General features: G+C 39.3%; 1 protein-coding gene across 8 annotated transcripts in view; it reads right to left on the bottom strand.

The window, feature by feature from the left end:
* Positions 1-25,827, bottom strand: part of RBM33 (RNA binding motif protein 33) — a 559,965-nt gene that overhangs the window by 70,223 nt on the left and 463,915 nt on the right. For 2 of the 8 annotated variants that reach the window (XR_008402508.1, XR_008402509.1), the window contains exon 20: positions 24,457-24,494. The exons of 5 other annotated variants lie outside the window; for them this stretch is intronic. Coding sequence is in view for 1 of the 3 variants with exons in the window: in XM_053713815.1 (XP_053569790.1) it covers positions 22,060-22,147; positions 24,457-24,494 (126 nt within the window). In the remaining 2 variants the exon portion in view is untranslated. Of the gene's footprint in view, positions 1-22,044; positions 22,148-24,456; positions 24,495-25,827 lie in introns of those variants that run through there. One more of the 8 variants, XM_053713815.1, reaches the window with a different exon arrangement.

The raw sequence follows: 25,827 nt of genomic DNA, 5'->3' as shown, positions 1-25,827 counted from the left end.
GAGCCCCCAGAACCAAATTCAAACTCCAAGGAGGAGAAATTGACTTAATGACAGGCTTTATACGAACCAAAGCTTGTACAAAACAATGAATATCAGGAAGAATAGCAATCTTTCTGTGAAAAAGAACAGAAAGAGCAGAGATTTGACCTTTCAAGGAACTTGCGGACAAACCCTTATCTAAACCATCCTGAAGAATACTGTAATATTCTCGGTATTCTAAAAGAATGCCAAGAAAAATGATGAGAAAGACACCAAGAAATATAAGTCTTCCAGACTCTATAATATATTTCTCTGGATACAGATGTACGAGCCTGTAACATAGTATTAATCACAGAGTCAGAGAAACCTCTTTGACCAAGAATCAAGCGTTCAATCGCCATACCTTTAAATTTAAGGATTTCAGATCCTGATGGAAAAAAAGGACCTTGAGACAAAAGGTCTGGTCTTAACGGAAGAGTCCACGGTTGGCAAGAGGCCATCCGGACAAGATCCGCATACCAAAACCTGTAAGGCCATGCCGGAGCTACCAGCAGAACAAAAGAAATAGCATCAGGGAGATAAAACACTTCTGGAATAACTACAGGAGATTTAAAAACCTTATTTAAACGTTTACATTTAGTATCAAGAGGACCAGAATCCTCTATTTCTAATGCAAATAACACTTCTTTAAGTAAAGAACGAATAAATTCCATCTTGAACAAATACAAAGATTTATCAGCATCAACCTCTGAGACAGAAACCTCAGAACCAGAAGAACCATTATCAGTATCAGAATGATGATGTTCATTTAAAAATTCATCTGAAAAAAAGAGAAGTTTTAAAAGACTTTTATGTATACTAGAAGGAAAAATAACAGACATAGCCTTCTTAATGGATTTAAAAAATAAAATCTCTTATGTTATCAGGAACACTCTGAAAATTAGATGTTGACGGAACAGCAACAGGTAATGTAACAGTACTAAAGGAAATTTTATCTGCATTAATAAGTTTGACATGACATGCAATACAAATAACAGCTGGAGAAACAGATACCAAAAGTTTATAGCAGATACACTTAGCTTGGTAGCTCCAGCATTGTGCAGTGATTTTCCTGAAGTATCTTCTGACTCAGTTGCAACGTGGAACATCTTGCAATATGTAAAAGAAAAAAACAACATATAAAGCAAAATTGATCAAATTCCTTAAATGACAGTTTCAGGAATGGGAAAAAATGCCAAAGAACAAGCTTCTAGCAACCAGAAGCAATAAAAAATGAGACTTAAATAATGTGACGCCCATATTTTTTCGCGCCAAATAAGACGCCCACATTATTTGGCGCCTAAATGCTTTTTGGCGCCAAAAATGACGCCACATCCGGAACGCCGACATTTTTGGCGCAAAATAACGTCAAAGAATGACGCAACTTCCGGCGACACGTATGACGCCGGAAACGGAAATAGAATTTTTGCGCCAAAAAAGTCCGCGCCAAGAATGACGCAATAAAATGAAGCATTTTCAGCCCCCGCGAGCCTAACAGCCCACAGGGAAAAAGTCAAATTTTAAGGTAAAAAATGTTAAATTAAAATGCATTATCCCAAATATGAAACTGACTGTCTGAAAAATAAGGAAAGTTGAACATTCTGAGTCAAGGCAAATAAATGTTTGAATACATATATTTAGAACTTTATAAACAAAGTGCCCAACCATAGCTAGGAGTGTCACAGAAAATAAGACTTACTTACCCCAGGACACTCATCTACATATAGCAGATAGCCAAACCAGTACTGAAACGAGAATCAGCAGAGGTAACCGATAACAGAGAACCTATGAAATAGACCCCTTAGAAGGAGATCACTGCATTCAAATAGGCAATACTCTCCTCACATCCCTCTGACATTCACTGCACGCTGAGAGGAAAACCGGGCTCCAACTTGCTGCGGAGCGCATATCAACGTAGAATCTAGCACAAACTTACTTCACCACCTCCATCGGAGGCAAAGTTTGTAAAACTGAATTGTGGGTGTGGTGAGGGGTGTATTTATAGGCATTTTAAGGTTTGGGAAACTTTGCCCCTCCTGGTAGGAATGTATATCCCATACGTCACTAGCTCATGGACTCTTGCTAATTACATGAAAGAAATTAAATTTTCAACCAGCAGATCCTATTTGTGGCAAAAATAAAATTTTCAGCCTGCAGGTCCTATTAGTAGCAAAAATACAATTTGCAGCCAGCAGGTCCTATTTGTGGCAAAAAAATAATTTATGCTTACCTGATAAATTTCTTTCTTTACGGATATGGAGAGTCCACAACGTCATTCAATTACTAGTGGGAATATCACTCCTGGCCAGCAGGAGGCGGCAAAGAGCACCACAGCAAAGCTGTTAAATGTCACTCCCCTTCCCATAATCCCCAGTCATTCGACCGAAGGGAAATGGAAAAAGAACAACACAAAGGTGTAGAGGTGCCTGAGGTTTAGTAAAAAATAACTGTCTTAATAAAGGGTGGGATCATGGACTCTCCATTTCCGGAAAGCCGGAAAGAAAGAAATTGATCAGATAAGCATAAATTTTGTTTTTTTTCCTAAGATATGGAAAGTCCACAACGTCATTCAATTACTAGTGGGAACCAATACCCAAGCTAGAGGACACTGAATGAATAGGGAGGGAGAACAAGACAGATGGACCTAAACAGAAGGCACCACCACTTAAAAAATCTTTTTCCCAAAAGAAGCCTAAACCGAGGCAAAAGTATTAAATATGTAAAATTTGGAAAAAGTATTTAGAGAGGACCAAGATGCAGCCTGATCCACAGAAGCTTCATTTTTGAAAGCCCAAGAGGAAGAAACAGTCCTAGGGGAATGAGCTGTAATTTTCTCAGGAGTCTCAAAACGAATCATACTTCTCAACCGGAGGGAAAGAGAAGTAGCAGAAACCTTCTGAACTTACACTTTTCTGAAAAACAGGGCAGAACACTGGCGAAAATCCTAAGTCGCCTGTAGATAGAATTTTAGCGCATGCACAACATCCAAGTTGTGCAACAGACTTTTCTTATGAGAAGAAGGATTAGGACAGAGAGAAGGAACAACCATTTCCTGACTGATATTTCTATCCAAAACCACTTTAGGGAGAAACCCTAATTTAGAACGAAGAACCGCCTTATCCACATGAAAGATGAGATAAGGCAAACAGCAACAAGAAACAAAACCTTCCAAGAAAACAACTTAATATTTATGGAATGCATTGGCTCAAACAGAGCCTGCTGCAAAACTTTAAAAACAAGGTTAAAACTCCAAAGAGGAGCAACAGGTTTAAACAAAGGCCCGATTCTGACCAGGGTCTGACAAAAAGATTGCACATCCGCCAGATACTTGAGCAACAAAATAGAAAATACAGAAATCTGACCTTTCAGAGAACTGACTGACAATCTATTCTCCAGACCTTCCTGGAGGAAAGACATAATACTAGGAATCCTGACCCTGCTCCAAGAGTAGCCGTTTGATTCACACCAAGAAAAGTATTTACACCATACCTTATGGTAAACTTTTCGAGAAACAGGCTTTCGAGCCTGGACCATGTTCTTAATGACAGACTTCAGAAAATCCACGCTTAGACAGAACTAAGCGTTCAATCTCCAAGCAGTCAGCTTCAGAGAAACAAGATTTGGATGGAAAAATGGACCCGGAGTTAAAAGGTCCTTCCTCAGAGGCAACCTTCAAGGTGGCAGAGATGACATTTTCACTAGGTCTGCATACTAGATTCCCACAAGGCCATGCAGGAGCAATTAGAATTACCAACGCTTTCTCCTGATACAAGCAATGACTCGTGGAAGAAGCGCAAACGGAGGAAACAGGAATGCTAGACCAAAAAAAAACCAAGGAACCACCAGAGCATCTAACATGGCAGCCTGCGGATCTCTAGACCAGTGTTTTTCAACCAGTGTGCCGTGAGAGATCCTCAACTTTGCTTGTTTTACTCCCAGTGCAGGGGTAGTTTGTAGGAGGCATGGCATAACAGTACGTACATACATACAGTATGTGTGTGTTTGTGTGTATATATATATATATATATATATATATATATATATATATATATATATATATATATATATATATATATATATATATAAAGTCATAGATAGGATTGCACAATCATACTTAAATAATGCCACGGTGCACTGCTAATACCATAACAATACTCTCCAAAAAGCAGGCAGCTCACTGGTCTTTGCAGTAAAACTAGAATTTATTACATCAGTTTAAAAAACAAACGTTTCGGCACTGCATTGTGCCTTTGTCAATGTTATAAAACAAAAAGTACAAGGACAGAGTGCACCCAAGCACCCCGGATCAGTAGTACTTGAGTGCACTCTGTCCTTGTACTTTTTGTGCACTTGGGTGCACTCTGTCCTTGTACTTTTTGTTGTATAACATTGACAAAGGCACAATGCAGTGCCGAAACGTTTGTTTTTTAAACTGATGTAATAAATTCTAGTTTTACTGCAAAGACCAGTGAGCTGCCTGCTTTTTGGAGAGTATATATATATATATATATATATATATATATATATATATATATATATATATATATATATATATATATATATATATATATATATATATACACACACACACACATTTATATATTATATATATATATATAGGCTACAATGTGTGATTTTTTTTACATTTTGGGATGGTGGTGTGCCACAGGATTTTTTAATGTAAAAAAGTGTGCCACGGCAAAAAAAAAAAAAAAAGGGTAAAAATCGCTGCTCTAGACTATGAACCGTACCTTGGAAGTTTGGCGTTCTGTCGAGATGCCATCAGATCCAACTCTGGCACCCCCCATTTGAGGGTTAACCTGGAGAACACCTCTGGATGAAGAGTCCACTCCTGTCTGCTCAGGAAATCCGGTTCCCAGTTGCCTACTCCTGGAATGTGGATGGCAGATAAACAACAATTGTGAGCTTCCGCCCACTGAATAATCCGAATCACCTCCCTCATGGTTGATGTAAACCACAGAGGTGATGTAGACCGACTGAAAACTGATAAACCGTGCAAAGGACAATTGAGGCCAAGCCATCAAAGCATTGTAAATCGCTCTCAACTCCAAGATGTTTATGGAGAGAACAGACTCCCCCCGAGTCCATAGTCCCTGCGCCTCTAACGAGTCCCAGACTGCTCCCCAGCCTAGCAGGTTGGCGTCCATGGTTACTATCACCCAGGAAGGTCTCCTGAAGCATGTGCCCTGAGACATATGCTCCTAAGAAAGCCACCACAGAAGAGGGTCTCTTGTCGACTGGACTAGATCTATCCTCTGAGACAGATCAAAATGATCTCCGTTCCATTGTCTGAACATGCATAACTGCAGAGCTCTCAAATGGAATCAAGAAAAGGAAATTATGTCCATGGAAGCAACCATCAGACAAATTACCTCCATACATTGAGCCACTGATGGTCGAACAGTAGACTGTAGAGAGAGGCAAGAGGATAGAATTTTGGATTTTCTGACGTCTGACAGAAAACTTTTTTACAGCTAGGAAATCTATTATAGTCCATAAGAAAACTACCCTTGTAGCTGGAACAAGGGAGCGCTTTTCCAGATTCACTTTCCAAACAACGAAAAGTAGAAAAGACAACAAGATTTCTGTATTGGAGTTTGCTTGAAAAAAAGATGGCGCCTGAACCAATATGTCGTCCACATAGGATGCCACTGCAATACCTTGAGACCTGATCACTGCCAAGGGAGCCTCCAGAACCTAAGAGAAAATTCTGGGAGCTGTGGCAAGGCCAAACGGAAGAGCCACAAACAAAGTGTCTGTCTAGAAAGACGAATCTCAGAAACCTATGGTTGTCATGAACTGACCCTCTTGGACCAAAGGAGGAATGAAAACGAATGGTTTCCATTTTGAAGGACGGTACTCTGAGAAACTTGTTGAGACACTTTTAATCTATAATGGGTCGAAAAGTTCCCTCTTTTTTGGGAACCATGAACAGATTCTTATAGAATCGTAGTCCTTGTTCCCTACTGGAACTAGAACAATCACTCCTAGGGAAGAAAAGTCCTGAACGCAGTTCAAGAATGCCTCTCTTTTAACTTGGACTGCAGATAATCTAGAGAGGCGAAAACTACCCCTGGGAGGTAAGATATTCTATTTTGCAACCCTGAGTTACTATGTCCATAGCCCAAGGATCTGGGACATCTCGTATCCATGCTTGACAAAACAGATTAAGTCTGCCCCCCACTTGATCCAATCCCAGACCGGAGGCAGACCCTTCATGCTGACAGACTCAGCTGCAGGTTTCTTAGACTGCTTCCCCTTGCTCCAAGACTGATTGGATTTCCAAGAAGACTTGGATTGTTCCTGCTTGGAAGAATTTCCTTTGAAAATACTCTGACGTCCTTTAGGTCCGTTCTTACCTTGTGGTAGAAAAAACCCTTTTCCACCTGTAATGTCAGGATTTATTTCTGCCAGACCATGTCCAAACAAGGTTTTACCCTTGTAAGGAAGTGCCAGAAGCTTGGACTTAGAGGTAACATCAGCTGACCAAGAGTTTAGCCACAAAGCCCTACGGGCTAGGACAGTGAAGCCAGACCTCTTGGTTCCCAGTCTAATAACTTGCATGTTAGCAACAGAAATAAAGGAATTGGCCAAAGTGAGAGCATAAATTCTATCTTGAATCTATCTTGAGTCTCTACTAAAATAGATTCAGACAAGGCGTTGCACCAATAAGATGCCGCACCTGCTACTGTGGCAATATAAACTGCAGGTTGTCATTTAAGACCTTGATGAACATATTTTTCAAATAAGCTTACAGCTTTTTGTCCATAGAATCCTTAAAGGAGCAGCTATCCTCTATAGGATCATAGTTCTCTTAGCCAGAGTAGAAATTGTCACTTCTACTTTACACACTCTTTAATGGAGCTAGCAACAGGAAACATCTTTTTAAAGACAGGAGACAAGAAAAAAGGTATCCCTGGCTTCTCCCATTCCTGTGAAATAATCTCTGTCACACGGTCTGGAACAGGAAAAACATCCACAGAGGAAGGAACATCATAGTATTTACTAATTTTACTAGACTTTTTAGGGTTGACAATGACAGGAATGTCGAAATTGTCCAAAGTAGCCAAAACCTAACAATACACGAAGATGTTCAAGTTTAAATCTGAAGTTTACTTCATCAAAATCAGATAAAGGAATTATACTGTCCGAATCTGAGATTTCACTATCAGAGGCTACCGACATATCCTCCTCATCAGACTTATGATAGAGGGCAACTTGTGTAGCAGTCGGAGGAACAGAAACCTTACTATCTGAATCTCTAATTTCCTCTTGCGTTTTCCCTTTAGCATAGGAAAAGCAAATAATGCTGCAGAAGATACCCGAGCAGCAATTTCTGCAGGCAAATAAACTCCTCCAGGAGGCTGAGAGGAACCGCAGGGCACCGCATGTGACACCATTGAGGCTTGGGACGTTAGAGGAGAAAGCGGTGGCAATGCCTAAACAGCATCATCCTTAGAGACATTGGGCTCAGAGGGCAACAATCTATCTTTAAATTCAAGGGTTCTAGCTAAATATGCAGCACAGAATTGCATTACGCAAAACAATTTGTGAATCATAACAAGCATATAACAAAAGACACAGAGACTAAATCTATGTCCATAATAATAGGAAACCCTCCTAGTCCCAAAATAAAATTGAGAAAAAAACAAATTTAAACATTTTATTTATCAAATAACTGTCACTTTAAGAAAAACAGAATTCAGAGCGTGTAACGCTACATCTAAATGCTAAGCATGCTGACAAAAATTAACCAGGACCTCTGCACCTCAGCCTGACTGAGGTGTCTTACCTGACCGCAAATAAAAACTTTACGGTTTTCAAAGTGTCAGAACTCTCCTGCTAATCCGTACTTAGTAAAAAAAAAAATGAACACAGAAGATGTCGGATAGTGACGCCGCCGCTCCGCTTACACTGAATGTGGAAGAGCGGAAGTCTCATGACCATCCGACTTAAAACTGCACAATTAAAGCGTGCGTTTCCTTCAAACGGTCTAAACAATATAACTTCAAGGCTTTGGCTGCTTTCACCAATAAATGCAGCCTGACTGAAAACACTGTGAATCAACAATGTAGAAGCAAACAATATCATAAGTACATGAGCCACAAAAATAAAGGGTATACTTTAATTTACAAATAAAAGCATCAACCCTTAGTCTCCCCTGCCACATATACAGTGCCTGCAGCCCTGCCTTAAGGAATATCCTATATGAAGGACAAAACTTGTCCCACATTTAAAATTGCAGCTCAATCTCTTAAGTGCAAAGTCCCCAAACCTAGAAGACAAAATGCACTTACCTGCAATCTAGCTGTCCGACAGAGAGAAAGCTTACAAGGTGTGAAAGGACACATACTCCTTACAGAGACCTGTAGAAAAATGAAAGAACAGAGTAGCCAACTCTGGCTTTCTATAACAAGGGCAGCAATATGTTAGGAAACAAAGTAAGGACCACCCCACAAATTCCTAACTTCTTAAAAGCAACCACTACTCTACTGAAGAGACTAACGTGGACTCAGCTAAACCCAAATCCTTGCTTGCAGGGAAAAGTACCCAAAAAAGGAATTCATTTCTTCAGACACCAAACTTCACCTCCATTGACAGAGGCAAAGAGAATGACTGGGAATTATGGGAAGGGTAGTGACATTTAACAGCTTTGCTGTGTTGCTCTTTGCCGCCTCCTGCTGGCCAGGAGTGATATTCCCACTAGTAATTGAATGACGTTGTGCAATCTCCATAACTTAGGGAAAAAAACAAAATTTATGCTTACCTGATACATTTATTTATTTCCAGATATGATGGAGTCCACAATGTCATCATTTACTAGTGGGAATATCACTCCTGGCCAGCAGGAGGCGGCAAAGAGCACCACAGCAAAGCTGTTAAGTATCACTCCCCTACCCATAATCCCCAGTCATTCGACCAAAAGGAAAATGGAATAAAAGGAATAACACAAAGGTGTAAAAAGTGCCTGAGGTTTAGTCAAAAACAACCGTCTTAAAATAAGGGTGGGGTCGTGGACTCTCCATATCCGGAAATAAATTTATCAGGTAAGCATACATTTTGTTTTCTTTCCTAAGATATGGAGAGTCCACAACGTCATAAATTACTACCCAAGCTAGAGGACACAGATGACTAGGGAGGGAAAACAAGACAGACAGACCTAAACAGAAGGCATCACCGCTTGAAGAACCTTTCTCCCAAAAGAGGCCTTAGCCGAGGCAAAAGAATCAAATTAGAAAATTTAGAAAAAGGATGCAGAGAAAACCAAGGTGCAGTCTTGCAAATCTGTTTCACAGAAGTCTCATTTTGAAAACCCAAAGAGAGGAGACAGCCCACATGGAATGAGCAGAAATTCTCTCAGAAGACTGCTAATCAGCAGTCTCTGCAAAACAAATTATACTTCTCAACCAGAAAGAAAGAGAAGCCGTAGCTTTCTGACCTTTACGCTTTTACAGAGAAACAAACAAACAGGACAGAGGACCGGCAAAATAAATTATGAGAACACACATCCAAGTTGTGCAACAAACAATCTTTATAAGAAGAAGGATTAGGACATAGAAAAGGAACAACAATTTCCAGATAAAGATTTCTAACTGAAACCACTTTAGGAAGAAAAACTCAACCTAGAACAAAGAACCGCCTTATCAGCATGAAAGATAAGGTAAGGCGAATCACACTGCAAAGCCGAGAATTCCAAAACGCTCTAAGCAGAAGAGATGGCAATAAGAAACAAAACCTTCCAAGATAACAACTTAATATCTATGGAATGCAATGGCTCAAATGGTGCTTGCTGCAAAACGTTAAGAACAAGGTTAAGGCTCCAAGGAGGAGCAACAGGCTTAAACATAGGCCTGAGTCGGACCAAAACCTGACAAAAAAATTGAACATCTTGCACATCCGCCAGACGCTTGTGAAACAGAAAAGATAATGCAGAAATCTGACAATTCAGAGAACCGACTGTCAATCCCTTCTCCAGATCTTCCTGGAGAAAAGACAAAATCCTAGGAATCCTGACCCTACTCCAAGAGTAGCCCTTGGATTCACATCAATAAAAGGTATTTACGCCATACCTTATGGAAAATCTTTCTAGTAAACAGGCTTGCATGCATAGATCATGTTCTCAATGACGGACTTAAAAAAACACGCTTAAACAGAACTAAGCGTTCAATCTCAAAGCAGACCGCTTAAGAGAAACAAGATTTGGATGAAGGAATGGACCCTTAATTAGAAGGTCCTTCCTCAAAGGCAACCTCCAAGGTGGAAGAGAGGACATCTTCCCTAGGTCTGCATACCAGATCCTGCAAGGCCATGCAGGAGCTATTAGAACTACCGATGCTCTCTCCTGTTTGATACGAGCAATGACTTGTAGAAGGAGCGCAAACGGAGGAAACAGGAATGCTAGACCGAAATCCTAAGAAACCGCCAGAATATCTATCAGAGTGGCCTGAGCATCTCTTGACCTTGAACCGTACCTTGAAAGCTTGGCATTCTGCCAAGACATCATCAGATCCAACTCCAGCACCCCCCATTTGAGGGTTAACCTGGACAACACCTCTATATGGAGAGCCCACTCCCCGGGATGAAATGTCTGTCTGCTCAGGAAGTCCGCTTCCCAATTGTTCACACCTGGAATGTGGATGGCAGACAGCAATTGTGAGCATCCACCAACTGAACAATCCGAGTTTCTCCCTGGTGGTTGATGTAAGTCATTGAGGTGATAGTGTCCTACTGGAACCTAATAAACTGAGCTAAGGACAACTGAGGCCAAACTATCAGAGCATTGTAAATCACTCTCAACACCAAAATATTAATGGGAAGAGCAGACTCCTCCCGAGTCCATAGTCCCTGCGCCTTTAACGAGTCCAAGACTGCTCCCCAGCCCAGCAGGCTGGCGTCCGTGGTAACGATCACCCAGGAAGGTCTCTGGAAACATGTGCCCTGAGACAGATGATCCTGAGAAAGCCACCACGGAAGAGTCTCTTCCATACATTGAGCCACTGAGTGCCGAACAGAAGACTGCAGAGAGAGGAAAGAATCTTGGATTTTCTGACCTCTGTCAAAAATATTTTCTTAGATAGGGAATCTATTAAGGTCCCTAAGAAAACTAACCTTGTAGCTGGAACAGGGGTCAGGAAGAATGCCACTGCAATTCCCTGAGACCTGAAAACTGCTAAGAGAGCCCCCAGAACTATTGAGAAAATTCTGAGAGCTGTGACAAGGCCATACGGAAGAGCCACAAACTAAAAGTGTTTGTCTAGAAAGGCAAATCTCAGGAACTTGTGATGATCCCTGTGGAAGGGAACATAAAGATATGCGTCCTTCAGGTCTATGGTTGACATGAACTGACCCTCTTGACTAAAGGAAGAAGGGAACAAATGGTTTCCATTTTGAAGGATGGTACCCTGAGAACTTGTTGAGACACTTTAGTTCTAGAATAGGTCGAAAAGTTCCCTCTTATTCGGGAAGCACAAACAAATTTGAATAGAATCCTAGACCCTGTTCCCTTACAGTAACTGGAACTATCACTCCCAGGGAAGAAAGATCCCGAACGCAATACAAGAATGCCTTTTTTTATCTGGACTGCAGATAATCTTGAGAGGTGGAACCTGTCCCTGTGAGAAAAAGTTTTGAATTCTACCTTGTAACCCTGAGATACTATGTCCACAGCCCAGAGATTGGTGACATCTCGCATCCATGCTTGATAAAGCAGAGAAAGTCTGCCCCCCACTTGATTTGAACCCAGATCGTGGTCAAACCGTTCATGCTGATTTAGACTCAGCTGTGGGTTTCTTAAAGTGCTTCCCCTTGATCCAAGACTGAGTGGGTTTCCAAGAAGACGTGGACTGTTCCTGCTTGGAAGAGGAAGACTTTCAATTGAAGTAACAAAAATTACTCTGACATCTTTTAGGTCTATTCTTCTTGTCTGGTGGTAGAAAAGACCCTTTTCTACCCGTAATATCAGAAATTATCTCTGCCAGACCAGGTCCAAACAAGGTCTTATCCTTGTAAGGAAGCGCGAGAAGCTTGAAAAGGGTATCCCTGGCTTCTCCAATTCCTGTGCATTAATCTCCGTTGCACAGTCTGGAACAGGAAACACCTCCACAGAGGAAGGAACATCATAGTATCTATTAAGTTTACTAGATTTCTTAGGGTTGACCACAATGGGAATATCAGAGTCATCCAAAGTAGCCAAAACCTCCTTTTTTATAATACATGAAGGTGTTCAAGCTTAAATCTGAAGGTTACAACTTCAGCATCAGATGAAGGAATAATACTGTCCAAAACTGAGATTTCACCCTCAGAGGCTACCGACATATCCTCCTCATCAGACTTATAAGGGAGGGCAATCTGAGTAGAAGAGGTTGGAACAGAAACATTACTATCTGAATCTCTAACTTTCCTCTTGCGTTTTCCCTTTTGCATAGGAAAAGCAGATAATGCCGCAAATATCCCAGCAAATTCTGCAGGCAAATGAACTCCACCAGGAGTCTGAGAGGAACCGCAGGGCACTGTATGTGACGCCTTTGAGGCTTGGGACATTTATAACGCAATAATGTTATAAACTAAACTCCTAAAGTCACCTCTACACCTCAGATATACTAAGGTGCCTTACTGTACACCCTTAGGGGAAAAACCGTGATACTTAGGGACCCAAAGCCAGAATTGACACGGAGCTACTCTTGCCGCAGCAAGCCAACACTAAGAACAGAGGAGGAATGGCGCCGCACCTCTCCTCATCAAGAAGGCGTGTCACGTGACCGGCAAACCCGACACTGAACAGGAACTGCGCAGCAAGCTAAAGCGCACATTCAACTGCCAGGGGAAAAAAACTCTTAATGCTTTTTACTGTCTGCGACTAAACAAACAGTCTCCCTAACCAGCCCAACTGTGCCTTAAAATGGCTCAACCAACCGCTGCATTGAAGCACCGCTATGAAGCCACAATGCTAGATCCTTATCAAAATTCTGTCTGCTATATTTAAGGCTCAGCTTACACACAAGAGCCCAACTAAATAAAAAATACTGCGTCTTCAGTAAACAAATACAGCCCTGATACATACTATGAACCCTCACATACAAAAGTGCCTGCACCTGCCCTTAAAAAATCCTGTAGAATAAAGGATTTACAAGTCCCAATACATTTTGCAGAGTTAACTATTTTAGGATATCTAGAACCTCTGTAAAGGTGTCTTCATAAAGTGCAGTCTTCATACCTAGAAGACAAAAAGCACTTACCCGCAGTCTAGCCGTCCAGCAGGAGGACAGCTTACAAGGTGTGAAAGGACACATACTCCTTACAGGCACCTGTAGAAAAAACAAAATTTATGCTTACCTGATAAATTCCTTTCTCCTGTAGTGTGGTCAGTCCACGGGTCATCATTACTTCTGGGATATTAACTCCTCCCCAACAGGAAGTGCAAGAGGATTCACCCAGCAGAGCTGCTATATAGCTCCTCCCCTCTACGTCACACCCAGTCATTCGACCAAGAACCAACGAGAAAGGAGAAGCCAAAGGGTGCAGTGGTGACTGGAGTATAATTTAAAATTTTTTATAGACCTGCCATAAAAAACAGGTCGGGCCGTGGACTGACCACACTACAGGAGAAAGGAATTTATCAGGTAAGCATAAATTTTGTTTTCTCCTGTTAAGTGTGGTCAGTCCACGGGTCATCATTACTTCTGGGATACCAATACCAAAGCTAAAGTACACGGATGACGGGAGGGACAGGCAGGCTCTTTATACGGAAGGAACCACTGCCTGAAGAACCTTTCTCCCAAAAACAGCCTCCGAAGAAGCAAAAGTGTCAAATTTGTAAAATTTGGAAAAAGTATGAAGAGAAGACCAAGTTGCAGCCTTGCAAATCTGTTCAACAGAAGCCTCATTCTTAAAGGCCCAAGTGGAAGCCACAGCTCTAGTAGAATGTGCTGTAATTCTTTCAGGAGGCTGCTGTCCAGCAGTCTCATAGGCTAACCGTATTATGCTACGAAGCCAAAAAGAGAGAGAGGTAGCCGAAGCTTTTTGACCTCTCCTCTGACCAGAATAAACGACAAACAGGGAAGACGTTTGTCGAAAAACCTTAGTTGCCTGTAGATAAAATTTCAGGGCACGGACTACATCTAGATTGTGTAGCAGACGTTCCTTCTTCGAAGAAGGATTAGGACACAAAGATGGAACAACAATCTCTTGATTGATATTCCTGTTAGTGACCACCTTAGGTAGGAACCCAGGTTTAGTACGCAGAACTACCTTGTCTGAATGAAAAATCAGATAAGGAGAATCACAATGTAAGGCAGATAACTCAGAGACTCTTCGAGCCGAGGAAATCGCCATTAAAAACAGAACTTTCCAAGATAACAGCTTGATATCAATGGAATGAAGGGGTTCAAACGGAACACCCTGTAAAACATTAAGAACTAAGTTCAAACTCCATGGTGGAGCAACAGTTTTAAACACAGGCTTGATCCTAGCTAAAGCCTGACAAAAAGCTTGAACGTCCGGAACTTCTGACAGACGTTTGTGTAAAAGAATGGACAGAGCTGAAATCTGTCCCTTTAAGGAACTAGCGGATAAACCCTTTTCTAAACCTTCTTGTAGAAAAGACAATATCCTAGGAATCCTAACCTTACTCCATGAGTAACTCTTGGATTCGCACCAATATAAGTATTTGCGCCATATCTTATGGTAAATCTTTCTGGTAACAGGCTTCCTAGCCTGTATTAAGGTATCAATAACTGACTCAGAAAAACCACGTTTTGATAAAATCAAGCGTTCAATTTCCAAGCAGTCAGCTTCAGAGAAATTAGATTTTGATGTTTGAAGGGACCCTGGATCAGAAGGTCCTGTTTCAGAGGTAGAGACCAAGGTGGACAGGATGACATGTCCACTAGATCTGCATACCAAGTCCTGCGTGGCCATGCAGGCGCTATTAGAATCACTGATGCTCTCTCCTGTTTGATTCTGGCAATCAATCGAGGAAGCATCGGGAAGGGTGGAAACACATAAGCCATCCCGAAGGTCCAAGGTGCTGTCAAAGCATCTATCAGAACCGCTCCCGGATCCCTGGATCTGGACCCGTAACGAGGAAGCTTGGCGTTCTGTCGAGACGCCATGAGATCTATCTCTGGTGTGCCCCAACGTCGAAGTATTTGGGCAAAGACCTCCGGATGAAGTTCCCACTCCCCCGGATGAAAAGTCTGACGACTTAGGAAATCCGCCTCCCAGTTCTCCACTCCCGGGATGTGGATTGCTGACAGGTGGCAAGAGTGAGACTCTGCCCAGCGAATTATCTTTGATACTTCCATCATTGCTAGGGAGCTTCTTGTCCCTCCCTGATGGTTGATGTAAGCTACAGTCGTGATGTTGTCCGACTGAAACCTGATGAACCCCCGAGTTGTTAACTGGGGCCAAGCCAGAAGGGCATTGAGAACTGCTCTCAATTCCAGAATGTTTATTGGCAGGAGACTCTCCTCCTGATTCCATTGTCCCTGAGCCCTCAGAGAATTCCAGACCGCGCCCCAACCTAGTAGGCTGGCGTCTGTTGTTACAATTGTCCAGTCTGGCCTGCTGAATGGCATCCCCCTGGACAGATGTGGCCGAGAAAGCCACCATAGAAGAGAATTTCTGGTCTCTTGATCCAGATTCAGAGTAGGGGACAAGTCTGAGTAATCCCCATTCCACTGACTTAGCATGCACAATTGCAGCGGTCTGAGATGTAGGCGTGCAAAGGGTACTATGTCCATTGCCGCTACCATTAAGCCGATCACCTCCATGCATTGAGCTACTGACGGGTGTTGAATGGAATGAAGGACACGGCATGCACTTTGAAGCTTTGTTAACCTGTCTTCTGTCAGGTAAATCTTCATTTCTACAGAATCTATAAGAGTCCCCAAGAAGGGAACTCTTGTGAGTGGAAAGAGAGAACTCTTCTTTTCGTTCACCTTCCATCCATGCGACCTTAGAAATGCCAGTACTAACTCTGTATGAGACTTGGCAGTTTGAAAGCTTGAAGCTTGTATCAGAATGTCGTCTAGGTACGGAGCTACCGAAATTCCTCGCGGTCTTAGTACCGCCAGAAGAGCACCCAGAACCTTCGTGAAGATTCTTGGAGCCGTAGCCAATCCGAATGGAAGAGCTACAAACTGGTAATGCCTGTCTAGGAAGGCAAACCTTAGATACCTTTGTGAATCGGTATGTGAAGGTAAGCATCCTTTAAATCCACTGTGGTCATGTACTGACCCTTTTGGATCATGGGTAAGATTGTCCGAATAGTTTCCATTTTGAACGATGGAACTCTTAGGAATTTGTTTAGGATTTTTAAATCCAGGATTGGCCTGAAAGTTCCCTCTTTTTTGGGAACCACAAACAGATTTGAGTAAAACCCTTGTCCTTGTTCCGACCGCGGAACCGGATGGATCACTCCCATTAGTAAAAGATCTTGTACACAGCGTAGAAACGCCTCTTTCTTTATTTGGTTTGTTGATAACCTTGACAGATGAAATCTCCATTTTGGGGGAGAGGATTTGAAGTCCAGAAGGTATCCCTGAGATATGATCTCTAACGCCCAGGGATCCTGGACATCTCTTGCCCAAGCCTGGGCGAAGAGAGAAAGTCTGCCCCCCACTAGATCCGTTCCCGGATCGGGGGCCCTCAATTCATGCTGTCTTAGGGGCAGCAGCAGGTTTCCTGGCCTGCTTGCCCTTGTTCCAGGACTGGTTAGGTCTCCAGCCTTGTCTGTAGCGAGCAACAGCTCCTTCCTGTTTTGGTGCAGAGGAAGTTGATGCTGCTCCTGCTTTGAAATTCCGAAAGGAACGAAAATTAGACTGTCTAGCCTTAGGTTTGGCTTTGTCTTGAGGCAGGGCATGGCCCTTACCTCCTGTAATGTCAGCGATAATTTCTTTCAACCCGGGCCCGAATAAGGTCTGCCCTTTGAAAGGTATGTTAAGTAATTTATATTTAGAAGTAACGTCAGCTGACCAGGATTTTAGCCACAGTGCTCTGCGTGCCTGAATGGCGAATCCGGAATTCTTGGCCGTAAGTTTAGTTAAATGTACTACGGCATCCGAAATAAATGAATTAGCTAGCTTAAGTGTCTTAAGCTTGTTTGAAATCTCATCTATAGTTATTGAGTCAAGAGTCTCTTCCAGGGACTCGGACCAAAAAGCGGCCGCGGCCGTGACAGACGCAATACATGCAAGGGGTTGCAATATAAAACCTTGTTGAACAAACATTTTCTTAAGGTAACCCTCTAATTTTTTATCCATTGGATCTGAAAAGGCACAGCTATCCTCCACCAGGATAGTGGTACGCTTAGCCAGAGTAGAAACCGCTCCCTCCACCTTAGGGACCGTCTGCCATAAGTCCCGTGTGGTGGCGTCTATTGGAAACATTTTTCTAAACACAGGAGGGGGGGAAAAGGGTACACCGGGCCTATCCCACTCCTTAGCAATTATCTCTGTAAGCCTCTTAGGTATAGGAAATACGTCAGTACTCGCCGGTACCGCATAGTATCTATCCAGCCTACATAATTTCTCTGGGATTGCAACGGTGTTACAATCATTTAGAGCTGCTAAAACCTCCCCTAACAGTACACGGAGGTTTTCGAGTTTAAACTTAAAATTAGAAATGTCTGAATCCATTCTATTGGGATCAGAACCGTCACCTGCTGATTGAAGCTCTCCGTCCTCATGTTCAGCATACTGTGACGCAGTATCAGACATGGCCCTATTATCAACAGCGCACTCTGTTCTCACTCCAGAGTGATCACGCTTACCTCTTAGTTCTGGTAATTTAGCCAAAACTTCAGTCATAACATTAGCCATATCCTGTAATGTGATTTGTAATGGCCGCCCTGATGTACTCGGCGCTACAATATCACGCACCTCCCGAGCGGGAGATGCAGGTACTGACACGTGAGGCGAGTTAGTCGGCATAACTCTCCCCTCGTTGTTTGGTGAAATATGTTCAATGTGTACAGATTGACTTTTATTTAAAGTAGCATCAATGCAATTAGTACATAAATTTCTATTGGGCTCCACTTTGGCTTTAGCACATATAGCACAGAGATATTCCTCTGAATCAGACATGTTTAACACACTAGCAATTAAACTAGCAACTTGGAAATACTTTTCAAAGTAATTTACAAATAATATGAAAACGTACTGTGCCTTTAAGAAGCACAGAAAAAGGTTATGACAGTTGAGAACTAATAAACTGAGAAACTATAACATCAATCTTTTAGCAAAGGATTGCCCCCATTAGCAATGGATAACTAACCCTGATAGCAGAAAAAAGTACAGAATAAACGTTTTTTATCACAGTCAGCTACAACCTCACAGCTCTGCTGTGAGTGATTACCTCCCTCAAAATAAGTTTTGAAGACCCCTGAGCTCTGTAGAGACGAACCGGATCATGCAGGGAAGACAAGAGACTTCTGACTGAATTTTTTGATGCGTAGTAAAAGCGCCAAAATAGGCCCCTCCCCCTCACACACAACAGTGAGGGAGATCAGTAAACTGTCTTAAATTAAATAAAACGACTGCCAAGTGGAAAAAAACAGTGCCCAAAACATTTTTTCACCCAGTACCTCAGAAAATTAAACGATTTAACATGCCAGCAAAAACGTTTAACATCAAATAAATGAAATGACATTAGAAAGCCTGTTGCTAGTCACTGCAAATTAGGCTAAAGTCTTATGCATACAGTATTATCCCAGTGAAGTGCCATTCCCCAGAATACTGAAGTGTAAAATATACATACATGACAGCCTGATACCAGTTGCTACTACTGCATTTAAGGCTGAGATTACATTAAATCGGTATGGCAGAATTTTCTCAGTCAAATTCCATTGTCAGAAAATAATATGCTGCTACATACCTCTTTGCAGATTAACCTGCCCGCTGTCCCCTGATCTGAAGTTTACCTCTCCTCAGATGGCCGAGAACAGCAATATGATCTTAACTACGCCGGCTAAAATCATACAAAAAACTCAGGTAGATTCTTCTTCAAACTCTACCAGAGAAGGAACAACACACTCCGGTGCTGTTATAAAATAACAAACTTTTGATTGAAGGTATAAAACTAAGTATAATCACCACAGTCCTCTCACACATCCTATCTATTAGTTGGGTGCAAGAGAATGACTGGGTGTGACGTAGAGGGGAGGAGCTATATAGCAGCTCTGCTGGGTGAATCCTCTTGCACTTCCTGTTGGGGAGGAGTTAATATCCCAGAAGTAATGATGACCCGTGGACTGACCACACTTAACAGGAGAAAAAAGAATTTTCAGAGTAAGCCTACTCTGGCTTTCTATATTAGGGCAGCAATATGTTAGGAAAACACAGCAAGGCCCAGCTCACAAGTTCCCAACTGCTTTAAAGCCACCACTACTCTACTGCAGAGATTGACGTTGACTACAACTATACCCAAAATTCTTGCTTGCAGCGAAAAGAAATCCAATTTTCTTCTGACACCAAACATCACCTCCTCCATTGACGAAGGCAAAGAGAAAGATTGGGGATTATGGGAAGGAGAGTGACATTTAACAGCTTTGCTGTGGTGCTCTTTGCCACCTCCTGCTGGCCAGGAGTGATATTCCCACTAGTAATTGATGACATTGTGGACTCTCCATTTCTTAGGAAAGAAAGACAATTTGCAGCCAGCAGGTCCTATTTGTGGCTAAAATAAAATTTTAAGCTAGCAGGTCCTATTTGTAGCAAAAATAAAATTTTTAGCTATCAGGTCCTATTTATGGCAAAAATAAAATTTTCAGCTAGCAGGCCCTATTTGTTGCAAAAATAAAATTTTCAGGTAGCAGGTCCTATTTTTGGCAAAAATAAAATTTTCAGCCAGTACATTGTGTGCTGGACTATTCTTTGTTATTTTTGAATAAATACATTATTGTAATTATTATTATTATCAAGACTTTTTTTTTTTTGTTTTTTTTAGTAAGGTGACCACATCACTTGGAATACAATTAGAGGTAGCTCTTACCTTACAAAAGTCTGCCCACCCCTGATATACAGTAACATGCATATCAATGCAGCAATCGCTATATTTGTGTACTGTTAAAGATGCTCTAGAAGATTTATGACATAAGGCTAGATACGTCCTTCTGTAAAGGCCCCAGTCCCCCTCTGTAGCTGTAACAGGAAGTAATGTACCATGCAAAAGTAAAAAAAAGTAAAAGTAAAAAAATAAATACAAAAATATAAAGGTAAAATTATTTTAAAATAACGACCAATACATATTGCATTGATTTCTATTAAGTATAACTCACTGCTTTTGTTTCGTAAAACAGACAGAAAACCCCAAAAAAATCTTTCAGGTTTTAAATAGATCATGCAATTTTAAAAAATGTCCAACATTCTTCTATTATCTAACTTGCTTTATTTTTTTGGCATCCTTTATTAAAAAGCATACTAAAGAAATACAGTAAAAAAAATAATTGAAAATACTGCCCTGTAATCAAGAACAGGGCTGGCAGTTTCATGTATTTAACAGATTACATAAATTTGTCTTTTCATGTGATGAGTTAATTATACAATAATAACAAAATAACATAAGCTTAAGGTGTCACGGTCATTTTCAGGTATTATATAAAGCAAAAATATTATAAATACATTTAAGAAAATGTATTTTCTTCTCTTGTGATCGGTCGCTTCCCAAAAGCAAGAGATGACTGTAGCATGAATTATTAACAATGATATAGTTCAAAAGAGTTAATACAGCTTGAGAGATGCAACCACCGTCATAAAGAAACACATAGACTAACAACACATTTCAGTTGCATTACGCATTTGGCAAAAAATATTTTAATGTTAAACTGCTACAGGTACCATCAATTAAGAGATTTACTTGTGCATTCAAGGCAATATAGGTAACATGGGGCATTGCTATTTCACATAAATAAATAATAAATTATAATTACTCAACGTATTCCGAAAAAAACGTTCTAATTTCAAGATTCAAACAGGATTATTTATTCTTTGAGAAAGACAAAGAGGTAACAGCTTCTTCTTGCTCACACATTTTAATATTCATGTCTGAATAAATCCAACCTATAGTAACTTACAGATTTAGTCTATAATTAGTGTATACAAATAACAGAAATAGAACACATCTATGTGTTGAATCACACAATACAGGGGATTACCCAGAACCTGTTCTGTAGCATTCAATGTTCTGTTAAGGAAAGAGAACAAATTTATACACAAGTGGGAGAATTAACAAGCCAGATATCAGAAATAAAGTTTATAAAAAATAGTTTAGAAGATAAGGTTAATTAACTGCATTTCAGCTGTAATATTTATAATTCTAGCAATTTAGCAGGGAATAGATATTGTTATTTATCTAATCTAGTTAAACTGTTTTTTTTTTTTTTTTGCATGAAGATGGGAGGTAAACTCCCCCCCCCCCCCTAAAAAAAAAGGCTAAGATATATTATTTGTTGGACCGCAGTAAACTGAAAAGTGGATTTTTGCATTAAAAAATTCTGACCACTGTGACAGATTGTTTAATGTACAATCAACAACTCAATTATCATGGTCTATTTATTATTTTGGCTTCCTTCATGTCAAATGTGGCTAGCACTGAATACATAGCTGTAAATGTAGTCATTTTGCATTAAAGCTATTCTACGCTTGTCTATAAGCCACTGTAAAATAGGCAGGAGAACGTGCTAGATTTATTCTGATTCTGCCAATAAGTTAACCAATGAAGGGAATGTACAAAATGGCAGTATAATCTGATTTGTAAAACTATGTTAGGTTATACAATGATGCCACCTCCATAAGACCAGGTCACTGTATTTGAAATGATAAAAATCTAAATCACACACTAGTACTGCAAATGGACTTAATTCTGATGCCAGAACATTAGTGAACACTACATAAGGCTACACCTTCAAATGGATAAACTATATAAAATATAAGTGCAAAATATTCAAAGAATACTTTCAAATAAGATCTAAGGTGCCTTGTGTGGCATAAAGCCTGCTTTCTTTTTTCCTCCTTTGTTCTTTGACTAATAACTGATCCTCACGAAAATATTCGGATTAAAGGTCTTGGTCTGAACTATTTCTTTGTGTTCTCCACATGCATTATGCTGGTTCCTGTCGAAGTCACAAAAAATACAACTGTTTATCCATTATTTTCTACTTAATTGAAAAGAGAAAAAAATAAATCCCAACAAAACTATTGGATGAAAGCAGAAGTACTGGAGTATGAGTGCCAAACAGGCCGGTATAGCATTTCTCTCAATGTTGTTAAAAGTTATAAAACCAAAATAATGTTTTCTACTTTTTTTATTTACTTGGACATGAAGGATATTTTAGTCACATACAATACATAAAAAATGTTTTAATTTGTAATCACTTCTATCGCTTATAGTACAGCTGCTTTAGTTCATATAAATAGAAAAAAATTAGACTGGCTAGAAAAGAGACGTACGACAATTTAATTAGGACATGCTTGATGCATATCAATTCAAAAAAAATAATATCAGGGTAATTGCTATCCAAATCATTTGACATTTCCTTCCAATTAATTCTAAGAAGATTAAGTACTTAAGTTACTCAACATACTCCTAGCTAGTGTGAAAAGAAACCCAGTAACGTGCTGTTCTGAACCTTCACATTACCACATTAGCAATGATGTCAACACTCATTTTAATATATTAGATTTTTAATACCCAACAATTAGATGCTAACTGGTTTTGTGCACGCATCTGAAATATATCATTTCACCCATAATCAGGTAAATTGATGCAAAACAGCTTAATTCTGAAAGGATATTTAGAAAAGCAATTTTTGTTTACAGAGGAACTGTGTGGCAATACTCTACAGTTGTGTAAAGTGGATTTAGTTTCCAATAACTGACCAATAAAGGTAATGTAACAAAGATTAGGCATGTGTAAAAGATTATATTATACAATTTCAGATGACATACTGGAAGAATGAGAGAGAACTTACTATCGATAAAATATAGAAAAAGTATATTAGGGTGTGTATTTTTTATTACAGTTGGAAGCAGTGATAAGGGAAATGTTCATGGTATTGCTTATACAGTGGATATTAAATACAAACTGCTAATATCTAGGGATATGTCTGTTACCTTAAATTTGTTTGCAGCTTGTAAGTCCAATTCGAACTACATGAAATGCTAGTTTATGAATATATGTTATTCATTCTTTTAAGAATATATAGATTAAGTAGTTGTATTTCAAAAGTTATTTAATAAAATATTGAAATAATATTTTAAAATACTTTGGAGTATTTTTAAAATATTATTATTAATTATGTTGATTTTAAAATAAACAACCAATTATGGCACAAAATTGTTAAGAACTGGAAATGATATAAACCACTGCACAAATCTAGTTAGATAGTCTTGCAACAATAATGTTTAACTTTTTGCCACAGAAAGAATAAGTACTGCAAAGTAACTTTAAGGAACAGGTTTAATAATCTTAACCAGTGGTAGAAATCAACTCTGTGTTTACGGAGGTCACTGAATAAAACTTTTTAAAAAAAATAAATAAAATACAAGTAATTAGCAATCTAATTGGGTGGGTTCAACAAGCTGCACAACAAACCATAAGAGCTATCTGCGTGCAATTTATGCACAATGTTTAAAATTGGCTCTTGTAAATACAAATTTGAGCAAAAAAAATAAAAAAATTACCCCCAAAATAATAGGAATGTTAATTTTGTTCTTTTTAATTCTTAAGATTAGTAAAAAGGGAAATGGTTCTTTAAAGGGACACACATTTTTTCTTTCACGATTCAGATAGAGCCTGACATTTTAAGCAACTTTCTAATTTACTCCTATTATCAAATTTTCTTCATTCTCTTGGTATCTTTATTTGAAATGCAAGAATGTAAGTTTAGATGCTGGCCCATTTTTGGTGAACAACCTGGGTTGTTCTTGCTGATAGGTGGATAAATTCATCCAACAATAAAGTGCTGTCCAGAGTCAGAACCAAAAAAAGCTTAGATGCCTTTTTAAAATAAAGATAGCAAGAGAACGAAGAAAAATGAATAGGAGAAAATTAGAAAGTTGCTTAAAATTGCATGCCCTATCTGAATCACGAAAGAAAAATTTTGGGTTCAGTGTCCATTTAATATACAAATTGAAGCAAATTTGTGCTATTGTAGAACTGACAAGACAACATAATAAGCAATTTTTACTTATACAATCCTTGTTTTGTTTACAATGGTGCCAAATAAAAAATACCTTTTGTTAATTATGCCCAAATATGTTCTAACTTTTACTTAATTTCAAATTCTAAAAGGGAATCTACTCTTAAAATTACTTTGCAGATCTAGGTTTTAAAATTTGCATAAACTTGAGTTTAAAAAACAAACAAACTAAAAGTAAAATTAAACGGAGGATAACAATTTCCTGCACTCAGTAAACTTACTTCATGTACATTTCTCTTTCAGGTTTCAAAACCACGTGCTATGAAAATACACAAATAGAAATTCAGTCAATTAAAAACAAACACATCCAAACCCATAATTAGGCTAAAGGGGACAACTAATTGTTCTATAACACTAACTTCCTCAAAGCATTGATAATCTTAACCATTAATTTGATTTACTAAGAAAGAAAAAAAGTATGATTATTAATATATATATATATATATATATATATATATATATATATATATATATATATATATATATATATATGTATATATATATGTATATATATATATATATACATACACACATACATACACGCACATTTTTCCATTGACTTTTTAATTGTATCAAAAATTTCACTTGCAATTAGTTGAAATATAGTCTAGATCTATGCACTAGAATTAAATCCATTCCATCATTTACTCTACAAATTAGAAAAATTAGAAGGTCTAAAACCATTACTAGTGCAACAAATGTGCCCAGTTAATGTTGGAGAAACAATATTAATGTTTATGATAGATCCTTTTCATGCTCACCCCAATAATTTAGGTTATTTACTCTTGGGTAATAAGATCAGGCTGGTTGATGTAAACAGTCCAATTAATAGACTGTTTCTTCTCAGCTGCCAACTGAGTTGGTTTGTTATCCAATTAAACTGGAATGGTTTTGTATGGAATTTTGCAAATGGTAGCAATTTTGACTGCCACCATGAGTCTGATAATAACCACAAAGTCACCTGGTGATATTAAAGGGACAGTGCACTTTAGTTTTGTTCTCCCCTTTAATGTGCTCCCTAATGCTGGGTGCATTAATTGTTTACTAAATAATCCTGTTACCTTTATTTTGTCATTTGAAATAGCTGGTACTGCCTTTTGCATCCCCACCTATAATAAAAATGTCTGTATTTAGGTACTTGCTTTATAAAAACTATGTAAACAAGAAAGTTTAGATTAAACCATGTTCCCAGTGGAAGCTGCGACAGAGGTACTAAATATTTCCACTGTTCTCTCTAAGTATTGGACTTTGAATAAACATTGAAAAATAAGAGAAGGACCACTTTGCTTAAATAATAAAATAAGGATGTCTGCTGCCCCTACAAGCTAAGCCCAATTCATTGAGTTGTGGTTTCAATTAGCAGAGACTGTGATTTCATGTCTAAAAATAAACAAAAAGTAACACTTTCCCATATAATTTTAACTCTACAGCGAGTATAACAAGTTGTTGGAAACACATTAAGGGGAAACCAATTTTTACAATACACTGCACCTTTAAAGTGACACTCAGGTGAAATTAAACTTTCATGATTCAGATACAGCATGTCATTTTAAACAACTTTCCAATTTACTTCCATTAAAAAAAATGTGCAG

Source organism: Bombina bombina, chromosome 5 (assembly GCF_027579735.1).
Source record: "Bombina bombina isolate aBomBom1 chromosome 5, aBomBom1.pri, whole genome shotgun sequence".
Lineage (NCBI taxonomy): Eukaryota > Metazoa > Chordata > Amphibia > Anura > Bombinatoridae > Bombina > Bombina bombina.
The sequence above is the reverse complement of the archived record's forward strand: the minus strand, read 5'-3'. Positions and strand labels throughout refer to the sequence as shown.